Below are 27,572 nucleotides of genomic sequence, written 5' to 3'. Positions count from 1 at the left end.
ACCTCTTCCCTATCTTCTGGTGGTGGTCTGGCAATCTTTAGCATTCCTTGATATGCAGAATTATCACCTCCAATCTCTGCCATAATTTCACATGCTGTTCTTCTTCACATGCTATCTCCAAATATCCCCTTTTTATAAGTGTACTAATCATTGGCCTACCCTAATGATTGTATTTTAACTTGATGAAGATCCTATCTAATAAGGTCAAACTCTGCGGTACCAGGAGTCAGGATTGTAACATGTGAATTTTGGGGGAACAGAATTCAACCCATAACATTCTCTTTAGTTTTTACAACAATGCCATGTAACTCTGCTGACTTTCGTGTACTGGTCACATCATAGAATGCATTGCAGTGCAAAAACCCTAGCCACTAAAAAGTAGCTTCTGCACAGTTTAAGAACAGTAAGGCGAAGATTCACTTTTCCCTGCTCCTCCTCTCTAAATATAGTTAGGTATAACACACAGTGATAATGGGACTCTAAATGCTGGAAAGAAGAGGAACTGTCTAGGGACTTTAGGGTTTGAGGAATAAACTCAGTTTCTCCCATATGTTCTGAACTGAGGCTGGACATGCCTACAACCCAGATTGACCATAAACACAGAAAAAAGAAAAAAAGAAAACAAGAAAAGTCTTTCACTCACCAAAATATTGGAAAAGAAGAATCCCAGTACCTGCTACTGCAGGATTCTTGTGAGTAATTTTAAGCTGTTGGCAGCAGTGAAGCCTTAGGCTGACCCAGCCCCATTCTGCAAGCAGAGCATGGGCAGGTGACTCACAGGGCAGTTGACCTATCATTGGCAGCAAAGCCCTTGACCACTTCCATCTACCCCGCAACAGCAGTCACCACAAAGCTATTTTTCCATGCTCTCTACCTGGTGACATAGGAGACCAGGCCCAGTGGCATGTGTCTACCTCCCACCCTCCAGAGATCTTCCTGTAATAGCAGATGGCCCAGGGAAGCAACTCCCATCTTCCTAAGATGGCAGAGACTTCCATAAGCACCAGAACAATGAAGCAGACCAGAATAGCGTTACAGGAGTTCATTGGAATAAAAGCCCACAACAGTAGGGCAGAACATAAGTGCTAAACCTAAATAGGGCTACTGCCTGCTAAAATAGAAGATATAAATAGGATTGAGTCTTTTAACATAATAACTAAATATTTAGGATATAAGGAAAAAAAGCTTGTCACACCAAGAACCAGGAAAACCACAATTTGAATGAGGAAGGATATTGAGCTGACACTACTAGTACCAGAAGAAGCAGATAATTGGAATTATTTGGCAAAGATTTTAAAGCTGCTTCCACAAGCAATTAAAAATTCTCTTGAATGAATGGGAAATTTCAGTGAAGTAGAAGTTATAAAAAAAGAACTAGATGGAAATTATATAACTGGAAAATATAATCACCAAAATTTAAAATTCACTAATAGTGTTAGTAGTGGTGATGACAGGAGATAGAATCACTGAACAGGACAGATGAATTGAATTTACTCAGTGTGAACAACAAAGATAAAAAATACTAATAAAAATTTATGAGTCTTACAGATCTGTTGAATAATGACAAAAGATTTAATACACGTTTCATTGGGGCCCAAAACATGAGTGAGAGGGTTGGACTGAAAAAAAGTACTTGAAGAGATAACAACTGACAATGTACCACATTTGGTGAAAGACATATCTGCAGACTCAAGAATCTAAGCAAATCTCAAATAGGATACACTTAATTTTTTACTAAGAAACATTATTAAATACCTGTAAGTAAAAGACATAGAAAACATCTTAACATTACCTGTGAAGGAGCACCAGTTGGAAAGACGACATATTTTTTACCTGAAGGCATGGAGTCCATGAGGAAGTGGCATAGCCTTTTCAAATACTGAAAGAACTGTCCTGAATCCCATATCTGATGAAACTGTCCTTCAGGATTGAAGGGAAGGGAAGACATTCTCAAACAAAGTAAACAAAAAAGAATTTGTTGTAAACATAGCAAATACAGTCCTAAGGGCAAAGAGATAAAGACAGATATCACATAAAAATAGAATCAGTTCAATATGAAGTTACTGCAATCCTAAATGGGTATCACCAAACATCCAAGTTTCAAAATACATAAAGGAGAAACACATAGAGCTAAAAGGAGAAATAAACAAATCCACAGTATCTCTGGGGACTTGAATACTCCACTCTCAACAATCAACAGAACTGCTAGACAAAAATCAGCAAAGATATAGAATCGCTAAACACCACCACAAGCCACTAAGATCTAATTAACACTTGCAGAACATTCTACCTCACAATACCAGAATGTCCTTTTATTTTTCTGCAGTTGCCAATGGAACTTTATTTAAGGTAGACCATATGCTGGGTCATAGAAGAAACCTGAACAGATTCAGAAGAATCAAAATTACACAGTATTAATAAAAATCAACTAAATATTTATACATTGACAATGAACAAGTGGAAACTGATATTAAAATAAAACAACTCAATATGATTTACAGTTGCTCCAAAGAAAAAATGAAAAAATTAAACAGAACTTGCAGGATTTGTGTGATTTCCAGTTATAAAATGACAAAATGTTGATGAAATCAAATAAGGTATAAATACTTGGAGAATCATACCAATTTCATAAATTGGAAGACTCAATATAGTAAAAATGGCAGGTCTTCCTAAATTGATCTATATGTTTAAGGCAATTCCTGATGAAATCTCATAGACAAACTTATTCTAAAATTTATTTGGAAAGAGAAATGCATTAAGGCAGCCAAAACAAGTTAAGAAGAGGACTGAAGTGGGAATACTGACTATTGCTGATGATGAGGCTTATTTACAGCTCCAGTAATCAAATAGCAGTATAGTGCTGGTGGATGGATAGACACACACAGCAGTGGATCAGTATGGATAACTCAAAAATAGGTCCACACAAGGATGCCAACTGTTGACAAAGAAGCAAATTCAATGGAGGAAGGAATTGGCTTTTCAATAGTAGTGCTGAAGAAATTGGACATTCATCCGTAGGCAAAAATATAAACCTTGATCTAAACATCACACCTTATAAAATAATTAACTCAAAACAGATGTTCTGTAATATAAAGCATAAAATTATAAAACTTCTATAAAAAGACCTAAGAAAATCTCAGGACCTAGGACTAGATAAAGAGTTCTTAGACATGACACGAAAATCACAGTCCATAAAAGAAAAACTCGATAGGCTGGACTGTATGAGAATTATAAAATTTTGCTCCGTGAAAGACCATGTTAAGAGGAAGAAGACCTGGCTGGCGTAGCTCAGTGGATTGAGCATGGGCTGCGAACCAAAGTGTCATAGGTTCGATTCCCAGTCAGGGCACATGCCTGGGTTGCTGGCCATGGCCCCCAGCAACCACACATTGATATTTCTCTCTCTGTCTTTCTCCCTTCCCTCTCTAAAAATAAATAAATAAAATCTTTAAAAAAAAGAGGAAGAAAAAACAAATTACAGGTAGGGAGAAACAAAGGACTGTATACCTAGAATATATAAAGAACCACCCAACTCACCATTAAAAACAAAGAACTCAGAATATGAGTTCTAAACACTCAATTTTTAAAAAAAAATTTTAAAACACTTTATTAAAGACAATCTACAGGTGGCAGATAAACACATGAAAAGATGTTCAATATCATTAGCCATTTGGAAAATGCAAATTATTACCACAATAATGTACTACTACACATCTATCAGAATGGCTACAATAACAAATAATGCTAAGACCAAATGCTGACAAGGATGCGGAGAAACTGGATCACCCATATGTTGCTGGTAGAAATGTAAAATGATGTAGCCACACTGCAAAATAGTTTGGCAGTTCCTTTTGAAATTAAAAATGGATTTACCACACCAAGAGGATGTAATTCCACTCTTGAGCGTATGTCCCAGAGAATGGAAAATTTATATTCATTTAGAAATCTGTATTTGAGTGTTCTTGGCAATTTGACTCTTAATAGCTCAAAACTTAAACTACCCAGATGTGCTAAAGTGGATTAATGAATGAACAAATTATGCTATATTTGTACCATGGTATAATGGTTTGCAGTAAAATGTAATGAACCATTGATTAAATGTGTCTAATACTTTGGATGGACTGCAAGGAAATAATACTGAGTAAAAACAGTCACAAAAGGACACATACTGTAGGATTCTATATATGTAAAATTTATGAAGTGTAGAGATGGAGAACAGATTAATAGTTCATGGGTGTTAGGGATAGGAGTAGTAAGTAGGGCTATGAAGTGTTATAGCAATGGTACAATTAAGTATCTTGGTGACAGTGGTGGTTGCACAATGCTATATGTGTGATAAAATTGCACTGATAAATGGATACACAAATGCGTTCATGTATAACTGGTGAAATCAGTCTTTGTGGTTTCTACCATTGCTAGTTTCCTCATGTCTATAGTGTACTATAGTCTTGCAAGATGATGAAATTGGGAGAGACTAGATAAAAGATGCACACAACACCCCTGTACTTTATGCCTTTCATATTTCAAACTATAAATGTTAAAAAGGTTACTTCAAAGTAACTCAGATTATGTTTACTTGTATTTTTCAAATACCATGAAGGAAAGATATAATCAATAGCCATATTCAGTTTGCCACCCACTCCCTGTACCTCTGTAGATACTCCCATACATGTTTCCAGAGTTCACCTCATGTCTTTGCCCAGTGCTGCCTACTCCTTGTTTTACCCCCGCCTTCTCCATCTCTGACCTACTTCCCAAAAGCTCAAGTAATTGCCAAGATCTTGAAGAGGGGAAGAAACTGAGTGGGCAGGAGGAGAAAGGCGGAACGTGCAATTAGGGTAACACTTTTTGTTCTGGGCCACCCATGAAGTAGGTGGTATTGTTATGCCAGTCTTACTGCAAGCTTAAGTGATTTTGCTGAAGGTTAGCAGTGCTTAGGTTCATTGACCAAAATGTGAACTGACAGATTTCACAGTCTGTTGTAGTCCATGTTCCCACCATCATAGCATCCTGCTGCTCTAGCACACTACTGAGTGCTACTACAGGAGACACATATAAAAAGTGGTATGGTAGGTCACACCTAACTCACTAAAGGAGGCATGGGCAAGGCTTTCCAGGGTGAGACGTTGGTTTGCCTTTTAGAAGGTGAGTTAGCCATTTTAAGAAGATGAGATCATGGCCTAGTCCACAAACTGCAAGCAGTTGCCATGGCTAGAATGTAGATGTTATAGATTGAGCAGCGAGTGGCACAGGTAAGACAGGAGATGGTTTATGTGCCATTCAACAAAATGTGGAATGTACCCTGAATGTAATGAAACCATTGCAGGATTCATGTGGGACTCAATGCGAAAGAGAATATTGGGAAGGTTACACTGCCTCCTTGTAGAGAATACACTAGGGGAATGTGAGACCAGAGGTATGATAGTAAGTTAGGAAGCTCTTCTGGAAATCCAGGAGTTGAAAAAAAGAGAGCCTGAGCTAAGGCAGAAACTAGGGATAAATTACAGAGCCAGCAGGAGGTAGAATTAGTACTTTGGTAGTCATTTGTATTTGACATAAGAGAAAGAGAGAAAGGTAACTCCCAGCCTTCTGACTGGGGTGACTGGTTGTGATCAATAACTGAAATAGGAATAAGCTCATATAGCAAAAAGAATGATGAAGTCACATCTATACATTATTTGAGGAAGCTTTGCTACATAAGAGAGGAGTTGTCCAGATATCAGTTGCTTATATACAGAAGAAGTTTCAGAGATAAGGACTGTGAGGTTGGTTCAGATTTGGGAATTGGCAACATATGTTAAAGCCTGGGAATGAGAAGAAAAGGTGGGCCAGAGAACGAATCTATAGAAAATATTGACATCAATGAGCCAGGAAAGAAAAGATCCTATAAAAAATAGTGAAGATTGGAAGATCTCAGGAGAGAGAATTGTTTTAAATGCTGAAAGAGACAATTTTTTAATGTGTAAATTATAATTCATTATTTAGTGGAATATTATATAGTCAGCTAAGAATAATGTTTTTTAAAGATTTGATTGATTTATTTTAGAGAGAGGGGAAGGAAGGGAGAAAGAGATGGAGAGAAACATTGATGTTAGAGAGAAGCATTCATCGGTTGCCTCTTGCACACACCCCAACCAGAGACCGAACCTGCATCCTGGCATGTGCCCTGACCCAGGCACATGCTGACCCTTCACCATGCGGGAAGAGGCCCAAACAACTGAGCCATACCAGTCAGGGCATGAATAATGTTTTTAAGGATATCGAATGTGGAAAGAAACTCAGAATATTAATGTTAATTAATACAGTAAAATTCAAGTTTTGTAAAAATAAATATACATATTCATACATATGCATAGAAGGAAATTCAGAAGGTAATATTCTTAAACTTTGCCTTTCAGGATGGTAGAATTATGAATGCTATATATATTCTTATTAAATTTTCTATAGTGGACATACATGATTTTTATGAGAGAAAAAATACTTATGTAAATTAAATAGATTAGTCCAAACTAATTTCCAGTGGAAATGTTAATTGCAAAATTTGCTCAAAAGGGTCTATTTGAATTGTGAACTAGAGGTCAAAGATAACCTTAGAAAATTTTCACCCTGGCTGGTGTGGCTCAGTGGACTGAGTGGACTAAACCAGCCTGTGAACTAAAGGGTCGCCGGTTCAATTCCCAGTCAGGGCCCGTGCCTGTGTTGTGGGCCAGGTCCCCAGTAGGGGGTACATGAGAGGCAATTGCACATTGATGTTTCTCTCCCTCTTTCTCCTTCCCTTCCCATCTCTAAGAATAAATAAATAAAATCTTTTAAAAAATAAAGAAAATTTTTAGTCATAGTGTGATCAGAAAATAGATGGTAGTGGGTTAAAAAAATAAGTGGCAAGCAGGAAAATGGAGGCAATGAGTATAAAAAGTACACTTTCAATAAGCTGATAAAAAGATATTAGATGGGGAAGTAGGACTGAAGATTTTTCTAATTAGGGGGAACAAGAAGCGTAGTTGTGTGCCAAAAGAAGAGAAAATGGATAATTCAACAATCTAATACTTTTATTGAAGGATAATTCTAATAAGGTAATTTTCATGTTTATGATAAACTGTTTAAAAATGAATCAGTTTGTGATTGAATGTGATCATTCGTGGTACAGTAATAGGACATGCCCAAGGCAAAGAGTTTAAGATCAAATATTTTATATTGTGATTGTGTGTTCAGTATATAAACAAACACGTAGAAATGGTTGGCCCTTTGTAGAGGAAAAGTTTGATTTGGGGATCAGCTAGCCTCCCAAGAGGCTAATAAAAACATAGCTGGTCTCTTTCAAATAATTACATGTGAGGTTTAATTGCTTCCTTCTGTTGTCGCTGAATATGTTGGTTAAATTGGTACAGGAAAATGCCAGGGTTTGTTATCAGTTTATCAGCTAGAAATAAATGATCGGAATTACCAAAAGAAATAAAATGGCACCTGGATATTCCTAGGTAAGATGCTGATGTAGCCTTAGTCATTCTTTAAACTTAGTACATTAAATGATGAACAGGGAATCCTGCAAAACCTGGCAGCTATGTATGGAGGCAGGCCCAGCTCTTCAAGAGGAGGGAAGCCAAGAAACAAAGAGGAAGAGGTATGCTTCCCGCATGTTCGCTGCCTCTGTCACATAGCCATTTTTGAGTTTTTTGCCTTCCTTTCCTGCATGGTTTAAATGCTTAACAATAACTCAAGGATTTTGTAGGTCTATAGGGACCTGTTAATATTTTTTTTGACTGATATACCGTGTCATAATTTTGCCCCATAACTGTTATTCAGTATTGAGTTCAATTTCTTTTCTTTTGATAAAATTAAAAATTTGTAATTACAGTGTATTTCTTTTCAGAAATAAGTTGATCTAAATTAAAAACTCGAAAGCTAATATTATATGTCCATTAACCAGATTTCAAAACTTTTATTTCTTGTATTCAATTAACCTTTTTCTTTAATTTAAAAATAATTTAACAGTAAAAATGGTGGTTTTTCTTTTAAATTAACATGTTGCGTTTTTTTTCCTTCCTTATAGGTTTATCTTGCAAGGCTGAGACAAATAAGATTGCAGAATTTCAATGAGCGCCAACAAATTAGAGCCAAACTTCGTGGTGAAAAGGCAAGTTGAGTGAAAATCAATTTTTAAAAAAGTAATTGATGTTATAATAGATTAAGATTAAAAATGTTGTGCCATGAACACAAAACAAAATCTGATTAAGACAGTGAAAGACCACAAAACTATACATGAAGATAAAGTAAATCTTATTTTAAATTGATAAGACCATTTACTTGTTCCAGAGGAATTCTAAGAGGAAAATATAAGTAGTACCCATGGGCATGTAAAATGATAAATTTTCTTTTCTTTTTCTTTTTTTTTTTTTTAATCCTCACTCGAGGACAAGTTTATTGATTTTAGAGAAGGAGGAAAGGAGTGAGAGAGAGTGAAACATCAATGTAAGAGAGAAACATCGATCGGTTGCCTCCTGTGCGTGTCTCAAACAGGTCAAACCCACAACCTAGATATGTGCCCTGACCAGGAATTGAATCCACAACCCTTTGGTGCACAGGACAATGCTCCAACCAACTGAGCCACCTGGCCAGGGCAAGTGGAACATTTTCTATCATTCTCTTTGTGTCTTTTCCCCCATTTTCCTTAAGCGTTGATAGTGGTGAAGAGTTCACATGTAGCTGTGAGAAAAAATTAGTAACACTGAACAATTTATCATTTTACATATTTTTGTTTTGTTTTATTTTTTCCTTTTTATTGAATGTATTGAGGTGACATTGATTTAAAAAGTTATACAGGTTTCAGGTTTATTCATATTCTCTTCCAAAGAGCTCTGCACCGAATTTGAGGTTCTATCCTAAGTGGTTTGCTTATCTGCTTATTTTACAGAGAGAAGTTGATAATTCTGAAGGACAAGGAAGTGGGGAAGCTGACACCAGGCGTAAAAAGGTTGAAGTTTTTAAGGTAGAGACTAGAAAGAGTTTTCTTAGAAAATTGAAATCTAAGATAGAGAATGTGTTGTCTTTTGTAGTTCAGTCACCTATTCTCTTGCTTTAATTTTCTTTTCCCTTTATCTCTCACTTTTGGGTTTCTGAAAAACAGCACTATTTCATACTTTATATCATATTTATGGAGAGAAATTTGATTAAACTGTGGCATAAATATATGAAATTATCACACAAGTAACCTTAAAATGAAAAAATGGTAACCTTAAAAATTAAAGATATAAATTGTCATTTCTATGAAGAAAAGTGAGGTTCATGTATAATAATTATAGTTTAAATTTTTACATTTGTATTTCTGTTAGAATGGACGTGAATTTATTTCCATTCAACAAGCATTATTGAGCAGTTGCTGTTTGTTGAGCCCTGGTGTAGGGGCTGGGATATGGAGTGAGCTTACATTTTTATTCTGAAACACCACACACACGCACACACTTCTTTTTTGGCTAATAAATAAGTATCTTTATAGACCTAAAAAACTAAAAAAATACCTTATGCCCTTCTTTCTGGTAACTTACTTCGTTGTTTTTATTTTCAGGCCCAAGCAAGTGCACGTGCTGCTGTTCTAAAAGAACAATTGGAGCGGAAGAGAAAGGAAGCATACGAGAGAGAAAAGAAAGTGTGGGAAGAGCATGTAAGATGCTTAACCCTGGTTGTGTTAATGCTCTTGTATCTCTTATGGGTAGTATGTCAGCATTATAATTTTGTAACTCTGTTTTTGTCTTTTTGAATTCTTATTAGTTCTTGCTTTCTCTTCCCTTCTCCTGCTCTTTTCTCCATTGCTCTGTCTCTCTCTCTTTCTCATCTAAGATGATGTATATGGAAAATATTTGGGGGTTTGATTTAAGGTGAGAACCTAACTTATTTATTATTGCCAAGTAGCTAATCAAAGTCCCAGTGTCACATAATGGCTACAGTTTCCTTCCGCCACTGATTTATAGTGTTACCTTTAAAATAAATTCTTGTATATACTAGAGAATGAATCTCTAGTATAGATGCATTATACTTTCTTCTCCATTCTTTGTTTTACCAGTACCACATTGTATTAGTAATTATGCATTTAGAATATATTTTCTTTTTTTTAAAGATTTTATTTATTTATTTTTAGAGAGGGCAGGGAGGGAGAAAGAGAGAGAGAAACATAAATGTGCGGTTGCTGGGGGTCATGGCCTGCAACCCAGGCATGTACCCTGACTGGGAATTGAACCTGCGGCACTTTGGTTCACAGCCTGAGCTCAATCCACTGAGCTACGCCAGCCAGGGCTATATTTTCATTTCTAATACAGTTCATCCCTCATTTCTTTTTCTCTCTCTTTTTTTAATTTATTGATTTTAGGCAGGGAGGAGGGGAGAGAGAGAGAGAGAAACATTGATTTGTTGTTCTACTTATTTAGGCACTCATTGGTTGATTCTTGTATGTGTCCTGACTAGGGGTTGAACCCACGACCTTGACATATCAGGATGATGCTCTGACCAACTGATCTACCTGACCATGGCTTGCTCTCTTTTTCTTTATCAGATATATTTTAGGGTAATTTTTTTTTAAATACTGTGGGAATGTTGATCAGTATTATCTTAAATATACAAATTAGTTTAAGAGGAACTGGTATGTTTATAATAATCTTTATCCAGGAACATGTTAAATATCTGAAGTCACTAATTGTTTCTTTTATATCTCTTACAGCATCATTTTGATCATTTTAAATTCATGTTGTAATATTTCTTATAAGGATTATTTATTGACAGTTTAAAATTCCATTTCTGTATTTATAGGTTTCTTTTTCTGACAGAATATTGCGGATATATAGAGAAATTACTGGGTTTTTGTTTTTTGCTTGTTTGGGGATTTTTGCTTATCTCTTGTGCAGTGAATTTACCTATTCTACCAATTTTCAGTTAATTTTATGGGCTTGTAGCATGAGACTATATAATTGGCAAGTAGTCATGGTATACGTCATAACAGTAATTCCTACAATTTTTTTGTTTACTGTATGCCAGGCACATTATAACCATGGCACGTGTATGGCTTTGTTTAATCTTTGCAACTTTACAAGGCAGATATAGAAAGGATAAAACAATTAGGTGAGGTCACATTTCCAGTAAGTGCTGAACAGGGATTTGAACCTGGTTCTACCCTGTGTCAAAGTCTTTATTCTTACACACTACACTTTAATTACTTCTGCTTTTTATTAAAGTGTACCTTGTATTACCATGTTATTCTTACCGGCATTGGCCAGAACTTCTGGGACAATGTTAAATAAGAACAGGGATAATATTTTCTTCCTGTCTTTAATGGATATGCTTTATTCATTTCTCTGTTACATATAGTAAGGTAGAGTTGAAGTTAGCATTATTGAACTTTCTGAAATGTTAGCTAAAAGTTTGTATGTATGTTGTTTCATTTTTCTTCATTAAGACTACATATCTTTCATTGGATTCTCAAAAGTGTCTTTGATCTAACAAATGGTAAGAATTACAGCCTTAATTATTAAATCTTTTGGCACATATATCCAATTTTGTAAGTTCTTCTCCCTGACATATTTAATGGCAAAAACTGTAGTACTAAATAGGAGTTTAATATGGAAAAATTTTCATGTATGATGATAGGGTTTTTTCTGTAAAATAATATAGAGTTGCCTTTCTCAGCTAACATATATGCTCATATTGTGAGTGAAACATATAAGAAAGATACTCAATTTTTAAAAAGCATACAATGTATTTAGTAATCAAAATTCAATGAAAAATAGAATTAGAGAAATTCTGTCAGGTAAGTTAGACTGTATTTTGATATGATGAGTTCATATTTGGTTTCAATTACCTTTTTTGGTATTTCATTCCTGCTGCTTTCTCCTGTTCTGTGGACCTGCTATACAGGTCTGTAGGCTTTCCCTGGGGCGGAAACACTGCCCGCTTCCTGCTGCCTTGGGCTGTTCTTTCTTTTAGACATTGGTGTAAATGCGCTGTAGCAATACTGGTTCAGAAAAACTTTTTAAATGCAAATATTTTTATATTTTTGGTTCTTTGGAGACAAGAGTTCTATGAATTTGATAAAATTTGGCCATTGACGTACCTTTAGCTATACAAAATTGCATGTGGAATTGCTCTGTATTCACAATATAAAATCAGGTCACTTAATGTTTTTCTAACATACATTAAACCCTTATTAATCATTCAGTATAGACAGATGAAATAGTATTTGTATTTATCTATGCATCAAGAGTAGGGTAAACTAACAGTTTCATGTGTTTGTAAACCTGGCTTCAGTATTTGGTAAAATTTTGAGTTTTGTCATTTGGTGGCACTGCTGGTTAATTTTTTAGCAGATAGTATTAGTGACATAAAATAAATTCAGTTTTACATTGATAATTAAAAAACATTTTATGGAAAAGTCTTGAGTTTTTTTTAACCTGGTGATAAAATGGCTAGAATAAAAGGCCCCTAAAACAATTTGTTTTTTTTAACCTTGAGCTATGAAACGTTCAGGTCAATGTATTATCTTTGTTACAATTTTTTAAAAATCCTCATTTGAGGATATGTTTATTGATTTGAGAGGGGAAGGTAGAGACAGAAACACTGATATGAAAAAGAAACATCGATCAGTTGTTTCCTGTACACACCCCAACTGGGCATCAAATCTGCAACCTAGGTATGTGCCCAGAAGTGAACCCGCAACCTTTTGGTGTACAGGATGATACTCCAACCAACTGAGCTGTCCAGCCAGAGCCAACAAATGATATTTTAATGACATAAATATTCACTATACCTATTAGTTCTTCCATTCTGTGTTGACAGTTTTATAATGGGGGCTCTTCTGTTGGGTGATTGACATTTAAACTTTAAGAAGATTGTATCAAAATTGTACAAATTGCAGAAGCATTTTTTAAAAAGATTTTATTTATTTATTTTTAGAGAGGGCAAGGGAAGGAGAAAGAGGGAGAGAAACATCAATATGTGATTGCCTCTCAAGTGCCCCCTACTGGGCACCTGATCCGCAACCCAGGCATCTGCCCTGACTAGGAATTGAACTGGCGACTCTGGTTCCCAGGCCAGTGCTCAACCCACTGAGCCACACCAGCCAGGGTGCAGAAGTATTTTTTAAGTATAAGATTAATAAGTATAATTTTTCCCCACAAAATATAATTGATGAAAATAAAAGTGAGAGGACTAATATTTAGTCTTTTAGAAGCCCATTTGTTTTTTAAGCTCGTTCTATGAAACATTGTAATGCAGTGGCAAGGAATTACTTAGTTCTACATAACACATAATTTTGTTTATAGCTGAGGCCTGAGATATTTTTCTTTATTCACTGATCTTTCAAGACCTAGCACATTGCCTTGCATTATGAAAATGGAGGAATAAAAAAAAACTACTGTGGATAATATATAAAAAAACAGTGATTTTATGTACACCTTTTATCTCTTCATGCAAATATAAATTTCCCAATGTATATTTAAATTCTCTATTATAGTTGGTGTCGAAAGGAGTAAAGGGTTCTGATGTGTCTCCTCCTTCGGGGCAGCATGAAGTATGTGGCTCTCCATCAAAGCACCAGCTGAGATCTGTTATTTCTGTGACTTCAGCTTTGAAAGAAGTGGGTATGGTAAGTTTCCTAAAATTTAGAACTCCCTCAAGTCAAACAATTATTAAAGGATTAAATTTAATGAAACTATATTAATTTCTAATGTTCCCTTGCTTTTTTTTAGGAAAAAATTACTACTTAAGATTTTTGTGCATGTACTCTAAATATTAGAGCTTTGCTGCTCGTAAGTTTTATGTCTAGGACCACCTGGTAGATAAAACCATATTAAAATGATTCTCTCTTTTACTTTAAAATATTGAACAAATAAAATATATACACAAATATACCAAAAATAAAAGCGAATACATTTTTATGCCCCAGCTCCCAGTTAACAAAGATTCACTTTTAAGACATAATGTCTTGGTACTTAAAGTAATTCTAGGACATAAAGTTTAAGACATATTTACATTTATTTTAATTTTTTTTTGGCATAGCAAGTGTTAGTAGACTCTCTATAATTATATTTAATACATCAATTATTTCTTTTACCTTCTATTTCTGAATCTCTGTAATGCCATATGTAAAACACAGATATATAGGCAAGTACAGAGTTTACACTCTGAAGTATGTGTCAGGTATTCATTTAAAGTATGAAAAGTCTGTTCTTAGGATAAGGGAAATGGGCTCATGATGTGGAATTTCAGTCTAGAATTCATCAGACAGAAGGGAAAAAAGTCTCCTGAATCATGTAATATAACATATTAACCTGATTTTCTCCTTTCCTGTCAATTAATGTCTGTGCCTTGTGATTGCTAAGTTTCACTAATTTTTTGTAGAAAACACTGGTGTTATTGGCACATCAATTTTACACTTCAGTGTTTATCTTGAAAACAAGACTGAGTAGGAAAATATAAATACAAGTTTCTTGGTCACTCTCAAGAACTTGATAGAAGAAACTATTGTTCTTCAAGTAGGTTTAGTTTCTTATCTTTCTGATAACGACTTTGCATGTGCTACATTGTTCACTTCAACTTTAGATACCACTGTGTGGTCCCCCTCCTGGTACCCAGTCTCACATCTCAAGTAGCTGTTCATCTCTCTGGTTGTAGCGACTGCTAATTCCTGACTACTTTACTGGGTAAAATGCTCTTTGTCTCATTCCTGTATTGCTTTAAAAATGACCACTATACTTTTTTGTATTTTCTCAAATACTACAAGTTGAGGTAATCCATGCAACTAAATGTTTTTTTCTTTATGTGTTTTCTTGGTAAATATTACTTACTTAAAACTTTGAAAATTGCTCTTCCATAAACTGAGTCTTCCAGATACCTTTGCTTTCATAACTACTAATTTCTTCTTTTTATATACTTAAAAATTCTAGGTGTCTAAGATTGCTATGATTTTACTAACAGAAGACAGAATTTATATTATCATTAGTATATGGGACTCAGAACTCACTATTGTTACTATCTTTGCTTAGGGAAAAAAGCCAATTTTCAATTATGTTTAGTAAGTTTGCTTAAAAAAAATGTATATATGGACATGAAACAAAGAAAGTGTCAAAATAACACAGCCTATCTTGAATTACTTTATTCATCATATAGTTGAATATGTGATCCGTAATCCAAAAATATGACAAATAATTGAGAATTGGCCCTTTTACTATATATTTAGTCTATTACTTGATCATATTTAACTGTTTCTCACTGCTGATAATAAAGGAAGTTGTGTTAACATTTACAGGAATAAAATAATTTCACCAGGAGCAATTTAATGAAAAACAAAAGTAATAAAAATATCTAAAATTTTAAGGTAGACTTTTAAAATAACATTATTTCTTACTCTGAAACAATCTGTATTTAAAGGACAGAAGTTTAACTGATACCCAGGAAAGCTCAGAAGAAACTCAAAAGATGAGCAGTGCTATTTCAGTAGGTACAATTTTAATTGTTTTCTCTGCCATTTTACTTAATCATATACATCATAAAATACAGCATTTTAACTGTTTTAGAGTAAGCGAGAAATACTGCGTAGACTAAATCAAAATCTTAAAGCTCAAGAAGATGAAAAAGGGAAGAAGTACCACTCCGATATGGGTGAAGCAGTTGTTCACGAAGATGACAAAAAGCATGAAAAAGAAAAGTCAGTTTCATCTGATCGCAAGAAATGGGAGGCAGGAGGTCAACTTGTGATTCCTCTGGATGAGTTTACATTGGATACGTCCTTCTTCGCAGCTGACAGTAAGTCTAAAAGTATTTGTATCCTGTTTTGGTCTAGCACACATGTAAACATGTAGATCGGACATTCTGAAGGAAAGAACACTTCAGAAGGATCGAAAGAAGCTAGAAGAATTTCACGTATATGTGGAAAATGGGAAAAAGTATTCAACCTTAAGAACAACCAAGATTGCCCTGGCCCATGTGGCTCATTTTGTTGAGGCTCCGTCCAGTAGACTGAAAGTTTGTGGCCTCCAACCTGGTCACAGCACATACCCAGTTTGCAAATTCAATCCCAGGTGTCGGGATGCATATAAAAAGGCAACCAATTGAGATCTCTCTCTCTCTCTCTCTCTCTCTCTCTCTCTCTCTCTCTCTCTTTCTCTTTCTTTCTCTCTCTCTCTCCTCTCTCTCTTCACTCTCTTCTCTCTCTGTCTCTGTCTCTGTCTCTCAAAAAAAAAAAAAGACAATGAGAAAGAAAAATGTCTTCATATGAGGATAAAAAAGAAATAGCAAAGATTGGCCCTGGCCAGGTTGCTCATTTGATTGGAAGGTCATCCTGATATGCCAAGATTGTGGGTTCAATCCCCAATCAGGGCACAGACAAGAATTAACTGATGAATGCATAAATAAGTGGAACAACAAATTGATGAGAGTCTTCTTTTATTATTATTTTTTGTTCTTCTGTATGAATTGTCTCATTTTTCCTCAGTGCTTTTTAGGTTTTTTCCCCTAAGCCTTGGTTTCAGTAGATTTGATTATGATGTACCTTTGTGCCATTTTCTTCATCTTTCTCTTGCATGGGCTTTGTTGAGCTTCTTGGATTTGTGAATATATAGTTTTCATCTGATTTGGAAAATTGCCATTATTTTTTCCAGCCTTCCTTTCTAGAAGTTCAGTATGGATCTTGTTAATGTTTTTTCTTTTTCTAATTATAATCATTGGTCTTGTCTCTAATTTGTTGAACATAGATAATTTAGTCATAGTGACAATTGTAAAAATTCCTATCTACTAATTATACCATCTCTGTCATTTTCTGGTTGGTTTTGATTAGTTAATTAAAAAAACTTATTGACTTGAGAGAGAGAAATGAATGAGGGGAGGAAGAAAGAACATCAGTTTGTTGTTCCACTTACTGTGCATTCATTGGTTGCTTCTTGTGTGTGCCCCAGCCAGAGAGCAATCCCACCATCTTGGCATATTAGGATGATGCTCTAAACAACTGAGCTACCCAGCCAGGGCTTGATTGGTTGACTTTTTTTTCTCTTTATTATAAGTTGAATTCTTCTGTTTCTATACAGGCTTGGTAATTTTTGTTTGGAGGCCAAACAGTTAATTTTACTTTGATACGTGCTATATATTTTTATGATTCTGTAACCCTTTTTTTTTTTTAATTCCAAGGCACAGTTCACTTACTTGTAAATAGCTTGACCCTTTATCTCTTGCTTTTAGTCATAGTGACAATTGTTAGTGACAAACAGCACTGTTAGGTGGAACCAGAACAATGTTTAGCCTGTGGCTAATTTTTCCCCCTTTACTGAGTCGAAAACCTTTCTGAGTAATTTACTTGATGCCTTGTGAATTATAAGACTTCCTTTTCTGGCTAGTGGGAAGAGGAACTATTTCTGGTCCTGTGTAAACTCCAAGTTTTGCTCCTTTCGGGTGCTCTTCTTTTCTAGACTACAGTAATTTTTTCACTCTTGTGCTAATCAGTATTCACCTTGAAACACAAAAGGAGTCTACAGTTCTCCCAAGTTCTCTGTTTTACCTGTCACCATGGACATCCAGTTCTGTCAACCCTGCTCAGAGAGACAGCGAATTCTACCTGGTTTTCCCTCCCTGCATCAAAAGGGATGAAGCAGATATATTTTCATGTGGACATTCAGTTTTCCAGTTTCATTTGTTAAAAAGACCACCCCTCTAATAGATTGCTTTGACATTTTTTTCGAACACCAAGTGGCTGTAAATCCTAGGTCTGTTTTGGGGTTCTCTACTCTTTTTAACTACATTTTAAAAAAAAAAATTGGCTCCCTGATAATAATAATTTTGGCTGTACAAACTGCCAAATTAGCAGGTACTTACTTTCATGGAACTGGTACACAAAAATTTGTTAATCAGTATTTGGGTACCATTGAAAGTTTATATGACTTATATCCTATAATATTTTAAATTATATTCTACCTATTGCTGCTAAATGTATTAACATTTTAAAGGCTTAAACCTCAATAGATAACTTTCCATTTTTTGCTTTCCTAAATTTTATTTTTAAAGTGTACTCAAAATTATGATTGTCAAAAGTCAGTTGCCTCCTTAAGACAGATAAAATAAAACAAAATTTCTTAGATATACTTTTCTCCTTTTAATCCACAAGTGCCTTAATCTTAGGATTTGTTTTCTATTTCTCTTCATTTACTTTCATAGAAAAATATTAATTTGTATCTTATCTGTTCTGTAATCCAAATAATTGCTCAATTTTCTTAGGTTTCTTTTTTTTTTTCAATTTCTCAAGTAAAAATTTTATAGAAACATACATGTTTTTTCTATTTTTATAGTCCAAAACTAGAGTTTAATTCCTTAGTATTTAAAAAGCAATTATAGATAGATGCCTCTCATTACTCATATCAGTTGCTTCCCTTCTTTCTGTCAGTCATTGTTCATCCCCTGCAAGTCCTTTTTTAGGCACCACCATCATGTGGTCTTTGTGCCTCAAGAAACACTCAGTTGAATAGAAGACCTCAAATCTGCCTTATAATGCAGTATTATATTATTTCATTGTATCTCTTTTTTTTATAGAACACACAGTAGGAGAAGTTATTAAATTAGATCCTGGAGGATCACCGCGAAAAGTCTGGGGGAAAAGCCCTACAGATTCTGTTCTAAAGGTACTTGGAGAAGCTGAACTGCAACTTCAGACAGAACTGTTAGAAAATATGACCATGACCAGCGGTAAGCACAAACTAGTTGTTTTTCTACACTGGAAGTAATATCATTAAAAAATAAATGGTATTTTTAAGATATGGCTAAGTAAATTGTAATAGAATTTGTTTTGTTATAGTAATTTTCTAATTAGATGAAGAATAGTTTTATTTTCTGGGGAATTATCTCAAATGGTAGTCTTAAGTTTTCATCTGCTATAACTTGGATGGGATCTAAAGATAAAGGGAAAAGGAAATGTGGACGGGGGAACCAGAAAAGTAGAATAGTCAGAATGATGTTTTATGTTAAGAAAGACGTAGGAGCATTGTGCTGAAATGAATGGTGTATGTTTTCAGGTGGACTCAAGCGTTAGGTTGACTAAAACACTAAAAGATACCTGTAGTGGGTATGACAGACAGACGTCCTAGGACAGGAGGGTGAGCTCTTGTGTGGAAAGCATTTATGATCCATGAGTGTGTTGGCTCTTGGTATTATAACTATGCATAAACAAGTATCTGCATATGAAATAAGTATTTTCAAATTGAACAGGTTATTCAAATGAAGAGGAAGTTGAATGTAGTATCTTTTAACATTGTGTTAATGTTAACACATGTTAATGTTAAAAGGAGAAAAGGCATGAGTGTGGATTAAAAGGAGTCTAGGCATGAATGTGTGTTCCTCTATGTCTTTTTGTAGTTCAACAGCTCATTTCTTTTTGGTGCTGAATAATACTGTATTGTAAGGATATACCACAGTTTGTGTGTTCTTCATCTATTGAAGAACATCGAGGTTGCTTCCAAGTTTTGGCAATGACAAGTTACATTGATTTAACATCTGTGTGCAGGTTTTGGTATGGACATAGTATTGCAGTTCATTTGAGTGAATACTAAGGAGTATGATTGCTGAATCGTATGGTAAGAGTATGTTTAGTTTTGTAAGAAACTGTCCAACTATCTAACAAAGTGGTTCTTCTAGTTTTCGCTCCCCTCAGAAATGAATGAGTCCCTGTTCCACGTCTGCAGAATTTTAGCCCTCATGATAAATGTGTGGCAGTATCCCAGTAGTTTTCAGTTCCCTGATGGCACATTATGTGGAGCTTCTTTTCATATACTTACTTGCCATCTGTATGCTTTTTTTTTTGGTGACTGTTCATATCTTTTGCCCATTTTTAAATTGAGTTGTTTGTTTTCTTATTGTTGAGTTTTAAGAATTCTTATATATTTTGTTTAACAGTCCTTTATGTGTTTACATGTTTTGCAAATAATTTTTCCCAGTCTGTGGCTTGTGTTCTCAATCTCTCAACAGTGTCTTTTGCAGAACAAAAGTTTTTAATTTTAATGAAGTGTATACAATTTATTAATTCTTTCTTTCATGTATTTTGCCTTTGTGGTTATATCTAAAAAGTCCTTGCCAGCTCTGGCTGGTGCGGCTCAGGGGATTGAGCACTGGCCTGCAAACCAAAGGGTCACCAGTTTGATTCCTAGTCGGGGCACATGCCTGAGTTGTGGGCCAGGTCCCTGGTGTGGGGCACACAAGAAGCAACCACATATTGATGTTTCTCTCCCTCTCTTTCTCTCACCCTTCCCCTCTGTCTAAAAATAAATAAATAAAATCTTTAAAATAAAATAAAAAGTCCTTGCCAAACCCAGGGTCATCAGGGTTTTCTGTTGTGTTATCTCCTTGGAGTTTTATAGTTTTGCATTTTAACATTTAGGTTTGTGGTCAGTTTTGAGTTAATTGTTGTGAAGTGTGTCTAAATGCTTTTTTTTCTGCCTGTGGATATCCAGTTGTCCAGCATTGTGTATAGTAAAGACTATCCTTTCTCCATTGAATTGCCTTTGCTCCTTTGTAAAAGATCAGTTGACTATATTTATGTGGTCTATTTCTGAGTTCTATTCTGTTCCATTGGACTGTTAGTTTATTTCAGCACCATGTTGTCTTGATTACTATAGCTTTTAGTAAGTTGTGAAGTTGGGTGGTATCATTCCTCCAACTTCGTTCTTCTCCTTTGATACCATGTGGACTATTCTGAGTCTCTTGCCTCTCCATGCAAACTTTAGAATCAGTCTGTCAATACTCATAAAATAACTTGCCTGGATTTTGATTTGGATTGCATTGAGTCCATAGATCAAATTGGGAAGAACTAATATCTTGGCAATACTGAATCTTCCTATCCATAAACATGGAATATCTCTTCAGTTACTTAGTTCTTTTTTGGTCTTTTTTCATCAGAGTTTTGTAGTTTTCCTCCTTATGTAGTTGTCTCCCCACCCCCAAATTTAGGGAATTATTCATAAGTTATACTTTTCTGTTTTGTTCCTTAAGTCTACTTAGGGACTTCTACTGTGGGTACTTTGGATCTTCTTTGTCTTTCTATATCTTTCACTTTATCTTGAATTCTTTTTGTTGCATTTTTTAAATTTTATTTTTCAATCATAGTTTACATTTTTTTAAAATCTTCATTCGAGGATATGTTGAGAGAGAGGCAGAGGGAGGGAGGGGGAGAGAGACATCGATGTGAGGAAGAGACATCAGTGTGAGAAACATTCATCAGTTGGCTCCCTTGCGTGCCCTTGATTGGGGATCAAGCGCATAATCTTTAGGTATGGGGGATGTCACTCCAACCAACTGAGCCACTGAACAGGGCTATTTAGATGAATTTTTTCTTCTTACTGCATTTGTTAGACCTTGCAAAATAATCTTTAGTAGTGATGCTATCTGGCATTCTTGTTCCTGATATCAATAGACATTATTTATAGCAGAACAATAAGGCTGAATGAGTAAATACACAGATATGACCTCTACCACAATCAGTTTGTTGATGGGCGTGGTGAAGGGAAGATGCTTCAGAATATGAGCAGCACTGGTTTTGTTCTCTGTTGACTAGGCAGAAGTAAGAGGTAAAATGATTTACAAATCCCTGGACACTACATTTTTCCTAAGGAAGATAGTGGAACCAGGGGCAGTTCCTGCCTACCCAGTGTTTTAGAATGACTGCAGGCAACACCAAGGGCCTACCTGAATTGCAGTCAAGACCACTAAGCAAAGTTCTCTGTTTTTCTCCCACCATTTCAACCATTTGTGTAAAGACATCCTAGGCAGAAAATCGAATTTTTACAGGGCTGGGATTTTGCCATGGGAGCATAGTGAGTAGAAGACTTATCAGAGAGAATGACTGTAATGACGGACTTTAGATGGATTTTAATGGGGACGATGGGCAGAGGAGACGCAGTAGGATCAGTACATTGTAGGTACTTGTGGAGAAACATTTATTAGAGTTGGGGTTGTAGAGGGAGAGATAGGGTGTTAGAAATTAGAAGGTGGAATATTTAACACTGAACTTTTTGAGGAGCTGTGGTAATGATAAGGTCTCCAACATATGACTAACCATTGGAGTGACTGAGGTGTGAGCGTGAGATCATTGGAGGGGAACTGAGAAGCCCGGGTACCAGCAAGATTACTGGTGTAGGGACAGAAGTCAGCTTAGCCAGGTAAGACAGAATTAGTGTTGGGAAGGTCTGTCAGTGAGCTAGAAAGTGACACCTTAAAAAAATGAAAGAGAAAGACTTGGGTATCTTCTAGATAAGTGCAGTAAGTTGTTCCGAGGTAAATCCATTCTCTCCTGGCATCTGTTAAAAGCATGGAGAGTTTCTAAGCAATTAGAAGTGACTAGCACTACCAGAGACAAACAAAAACAATTAGTTAATAATTTCAAAAATACCACTGTAACATATATATTATTGTCACTAAAAGGAAGAAAAAAGTAAACCACTTACTAGCCAGCCTAGAAATCATTATGTATAATTTAAATAAAATTTGGCTATTATGCACTTTCATTAATTACTAATTTCTAATATATAACGGCTTAACCAGTTACCTGTTATAAGAATGCAGTTTTTGAACTTTTCTCCAAATGCTGTTACAGGTAATATTCAAGTCACTTTGAAAATGTAGCATGATTTTTCATTTTTATTGTTTCAGAGATTTCTCCTGAAGGGGAGAAGTACAAACCCTTAATTATGGGAGAAGAACAAACAAAAGGTATTTCACTTGAAAGGAACATATCAGCTACTGGTGGTTCTTCTGTTGAGACAAACAGCCCAAAATTTAGGGAGATAGCTCCACAGATGTCATTGCAACCAGAAGGAAATTTGGATGGTATGTTTTAACCGGTCAAAATGAGCTATATTTAATTTGTTAATACTTTAATTTCTTATTTATAAGTGAATCATAAAAATGTGTGTATACGTTTGGGTAATTCATCTCAGATTAGATTCACTATTTTTATACTTTTAGACTCTGGCCTGGTTTTTTATTATAGCACAACAAATCATCCCAAAACTTCGTGTTAACAACCCTTTTATATCTCACAATTTTCTGTGTCAGGAACTGCATCAAGGCTTGGCTAGTGTGATTTTTTTAGTCTATGTGCTTTCGTCTCAGGGATACCTTGGCGGGATTCAGCTGGCAGCCAGGATGGTCTGACAGCTCCAACGGCTTAAGTATCTGGAAGGCTGGGCTGAGCTGGGTCCCTCTCCCTTTTCATGTAGCTTCCAGGCCTTTCTGTGCACTCTTTACAGCAAGACAGTCTGGCTCCATATGCGGTGGCCCAGGGCTCCCAGGAACTTAGGTAAAAGCTACTTGTATTCCTGAAAGCTAGCCTCAGCCTGGCACAGCATCACTTCTGTCTTTCTTCATTGGTCAGAGCAGTCACAGGGCAGCCTGGATTTACAAGACGGCAAAACACACTCCACCTCACAAGAGTTAAAAGAACTTGAAGCCATCTGTAATCTGCCATAGTCTGCCATTTAATCAAAAATTATTTACATTTCTCCCACATGCTAAATACATTTACCCCTCAAAGCTTCATCTTATTATGACATTGGCTCAGAGTCTAAAGATGTTGTCAATGTCAGGCCCCTCTGGGGGTACAGGATGATGTCACTCTCTGTCTTGGCAGGGCTCGCCTGGACCTGCTCAGCTGGGTGCCTTTTCTTAGTTTTAGTTTCATGGCCTTGCCATGTGGTCTTTTGTGAACAGTGAAACTTTTTTTACGGTGGCTTTGGCTTCCGGATTCCAAGGTGGACAATGCCAGTTCTCTCAAAGGCCAGATCTAGAGCTGACATAGCAACCTTCCAGCTATACTCAGGTGGTCAAGGCAATCACAGTGCCAGACCAAACCAGGGGAAGGGAAACACAGGACCCTCTAGGTGAGGAAGAAGACATCAGAGACTTGCTGTATGTGTGACCATCTTTAATTCACCACAGTAACTTACATAGTCTTATTCATTAGAATCATAGTTAATAGGTAGCTTAAGCCTATCTTAAAACATAAAATACTATTAAACACAGAATAGAGGCTGTATAGCCTACTGCACAAGTCAACAAACTTTTTCTAACAAGAGCCATATGGTGAATATTTTAGACTTTGAAGGCAAAACAGTCACAGATTTAGTTTTCGGAGTGAGGCTTATATGGCTTAAGGTGCTAGAGAACAATTGTTCATTAAAAAGGAGATAAAAAAGGATTCCCCCAAGTGCTTACCTTGTATGAGTGACCCAAAGAAATCATTTGAATAAAAGCTAAGAAATTTAAGGATTGATACAGTATCGGTTATCTTTCTAAATAGGACAGCTAATTGGAAACTTAAAATCTAGAAGGAAAGAGTATCTGAATATCAGGGAAAAAGAGGGGATGATGTTGGCTTAAACAAAATAGCATTGATATATGAGCTGGAGAGGAAAAGGAGAAGTCAACAAATGAAGAAAGAGTCGCTCTTCTCATACTGTTCATTGTCAGAAAATGTCAACCAGGTAAAAAATGGGCCCCCACCCAAAAACAGCGGTTGTGCCCTGGTTATTTGAAGGTCTAGGAAATTAGATTTAGGGCACTTCAGTTACGTTCTCAACACCATTGTAAAAGTCTGGGTAATAGGAGGGTTTTTTTTCTTTTTGGGTTGCTCAAAGATACCTTCTTTAAATCAATTTGCATATTACTGAAATTTTAAGGAAGAGAAAATTTTATATACTAATGAAAATTCAGTGTACAGTATTTCTTTTCAGTATTTTTATTGCAATGAAAAATGTGAAAGAAAAAGTCAGAAATAGAAATAGCTGAACTACAGAGTTAACACAATAATAAGATTAAATATCTATAAATAAAACATTTTACTTTTTTGTTATAATCAATATATTAGCCTAAAACTAGGCAATGATAACCTATGGAAATTGATTCCATTTTCTCTAAACTGATTTTGCTTTGAGATATGTTTTTTGTTATGTTTTTGTCTTTCAGAACCAGATGACTTGGAGACAGAAGTTCTGCAAGAGCCAAGTGAAGCAGACCAAGGTGGTGGCTCACCTTGCCCTGTTATTGACGTATGGGTTCGTGAGATGAAAGAAACAAGGGAAACCAAGTATGTTACCTCTCTTTTCTTACATGTCAGAACCTGGGTCCCATTTTCCCTTTTAAGAAATTCCCTTTTAAGAAATATGGTAATAATAATTTAGTATTACACTAGATTCTGTTATTATAATACCTTCTAAAAATAATATAAGTTTTGGGTATTGCATTTATGTGGTTCAGAAACCAACAAGTATTTAAAAACATGAAGTAAAAAGCCTCTCTCACCCCCATCCAGCAAATTCCCTCTCTCCTTCCAGATATTTTTCATATGTACATAAGCAAAAACAAATATATTGTCCACCTCCCTTAATTTAAATACAGTTGTTAGTATAATATACATAGTATTTTTCATGTTTTTTATTTTTAGTCAGCAACTTGAGAATATTTTTCATAGTAATACATACAGCACTTCTTTTTATTTTATGTCTACTTAGTATTCCGTTATTTGGATGTACCCCAACTCAGTGTGTCCTCCATGGATTCATATTACAAATGGTGCTGCAATGAATACCTTTCAATAAGATCATTTTGCATGAATATAAGTATAGCTATAGGATAAATACATAGCTGTAAATCCTAGGTCAGTTACATTTTCATAAACTGCATTTACAATTAAATTATTGTTCTCTTCAGGGATTGTACTAATCGATGCTCTCAGAAAGAATATATAAAACATCATATTTTTCCCACAACCTTGCCAAGCTTTTATTGTCAGTGTTTTTATTTTTGTCAATCTGATACATAAGAAATAGTATCTTGGTTTCAGGTCTTTGTTTATCTCTCTCATTATTGGTGAAATTGAGCAGTTCTTTTCAAATCTTTGTTTCATTTCTATTTTCTGTGAGTCCTCTGTTTATATGGAAATATGTCCAAAATATTGAGTGATTAATGAAACAAAATTATAGCAAATACAAAATGTTTTCATATAGGAGAATAACACCATGATAATTCTATGTAAAAATTATTATGTATGTACTCAGGTACATATGTATGTATGTACATTTAAAGGGAAGATATGGTCAGACGTCCACAAAACTGATAACAGCAAGGGATCTGATATTTGATCCTAAATATCAGGTTAGGGCTGTCCTAAAACACCTCTTTTTTTGGGTTGAGGTAAATTTATATAACATAAAGTTTATCATTGTAACTATTTTAAAATGTAAAACTTAGCATCATTTAGTAAATCCACACTGTTGTCACTGCATGGTTCCAGAACACTGGCATCTCTGAGAACAAGCCCTGCACCCATCGCACAGCCACTCCCCATTTCCACACCCTCCCTGTCCTTGGCGGTCACTGCGTGCTTTCTGTCTGTAGATTTCTCTGCTCTGAATATTTTGTATGAAACTTCATACGTGGCTTTTCCTATCTGTCTTCTTTCATTCGGCACAATGTTCTCAGAGTTCATCTATGTTGTAACATGGACCAGTACTTTCCTTTTTATGGCCAAACAGTATTCCATTATATGAATATAGCATACATTATTATGCATTCAGCAGCGGATGTACATTCAGCAGATAATGATGGATCATTTCCAGGACTGTTTCTAACTTTTGGCTATTACTAATAGTAATTCTGTGAACATTGGTACAGAGGTTTTTGTTACAATACCTGTATTCACTTCTTTTGGGTGTAAACCTAACCTAGGAGTGGAATTTCTGCAGCATATGTTAATTCTGTGTTTGTCTTCTTGAGGAACCAAGGAATATTATGTTTTGAACAAAAAAATGTGTTACTTGTATGATTAAAAATAATTTTTTAAAGATTTTGTCTACTTATTTTTAGAGAGAAGGGAAGGTAGGGATAAAGAGAAGGAGGGAAACATCAATGTGTGGTTGCCTCTCGTGTGCCCCCCACTGGGGATCTGGCCCACATCCCAGGCATGTGCCCTGACTGGGAATTGGACAGATGACCCTTTGGTTTCCAAGTTGGCACTCAATCCACTGAACCACACCAGCCAGGGCAATATTTTAAAATAAAAGTAGAAAACTATTCAAAATTTAAAACTGAAAAGTAAAAACTACTTAAATTTGAGATGGATTAAAAGTATTCAGAAAATAAAAATTGCCTATAAACTAGACCCCCCAAAATAAATTATTGGTACCTTTTGGAATATATTCTTCTAGCCCAGTAGTCATCAATCTTTTTCATCTCATAGCACACATAAACTAATGACTAAAAGTCTACAGCACATCAAAAAATAAATTTGTTGTCAGTCTGATAAAAAATAAGTCGAATTTTGATTCATTCACACCAAATGGCTATTGTTGTGTTGTCTGTTGTCTTTTTTTATTTGACAATCTAAGGGAGACTGTCAGTGCCACTGACTAAATAAATATATGAATTTAACTCCCAGCTATGTTGAAATAAAAATTGAATTCTTTACTTTTCAGCCTCAGTTAATTCATTCCCTTTGAGTGTTATAACATTTTTGTGTGTCATTCTATTCTTTTACTTTGCTACACACCATTTTTTCAGAATCTAAACTA

General features: G+C 35.4%; 1 protein-coding gene across 9 annotated transcripts in view; it reads left to right on the top strand.

Moving 5' to 3' along the window:
- The window catches only part of NEK1 (NIMA related kinase 1), a 100,734-nt gene that overhangs the window by 52,911 nt on the left and 20,251 nt on the right, over window positions 1–27,572 (top strand). For 6 of the 9 annotated variants that reach the window (XM_036031991.1, XM_036031990.1, XM_036031996.1 and 3 more), the window contains 10 exons: window positions 7,538–7,621; window positions 8,051–8,134; window positions 8,912–8,986; window positions 9,563–9,658; window positions 13,493–13,624; window positions 15,409–15,474; window positions 15,555–15,783; window positions 18,553–18,705; window positions 22,657–22,833; window positions 24,970–25,090. In XM_036031991.1, the coding sequence (XP_035887884.1) occupies window positions 7,538–7,621; window positions 8,051–8,134; window positions 8,912–8,986; window positions 9,563–9,658; window positions 13,493–13,624; window positions 15,409–15,474; window positions 15,555–15,783; window positions 18,553–18,705; window positions 22,657–22,833; window positions 24,970–25,090 (1,217 nt within the window). The remainder of the gene's footprint in view (window positions 1–7,537; window positions 7,622–8,050; window positions 8,135–8,911; window positions 8,987–9,562; window positions 9,659–13,492; window positions 13,625–15,408; window positions 15,475–15,554; window positions 15,784–18,552; window positions 18,706–22,656; window positions 22,834–24,969; window positions 25,091–27,572) is intronic. The other 3 variants (XM_028519672.2, XM_028519670.2, XM_036031994.1) reach the window with 1 other exon arrangement.

The sequence above is a fragment of the Phyllostomus discolor genome, chromosome 8 (genome assembly GCF_004126475.2).
Source record: "Phyllostomus discolor isolate MPI-MPIP mPhyDis1 chromosome 8, mPhyDis1.pri.v3, whole genome shotgun sequence".
Taxonomy (NCBI): Eukaryota; Metazoa; Chordata; class Mammalia; order Chiroptera; family Phyllostomidae; genus Phyllostomus; species Phyllostomus discolor.
This window is presented reverse-complemented; position numbering and strand designations above follow the sequence as displayed.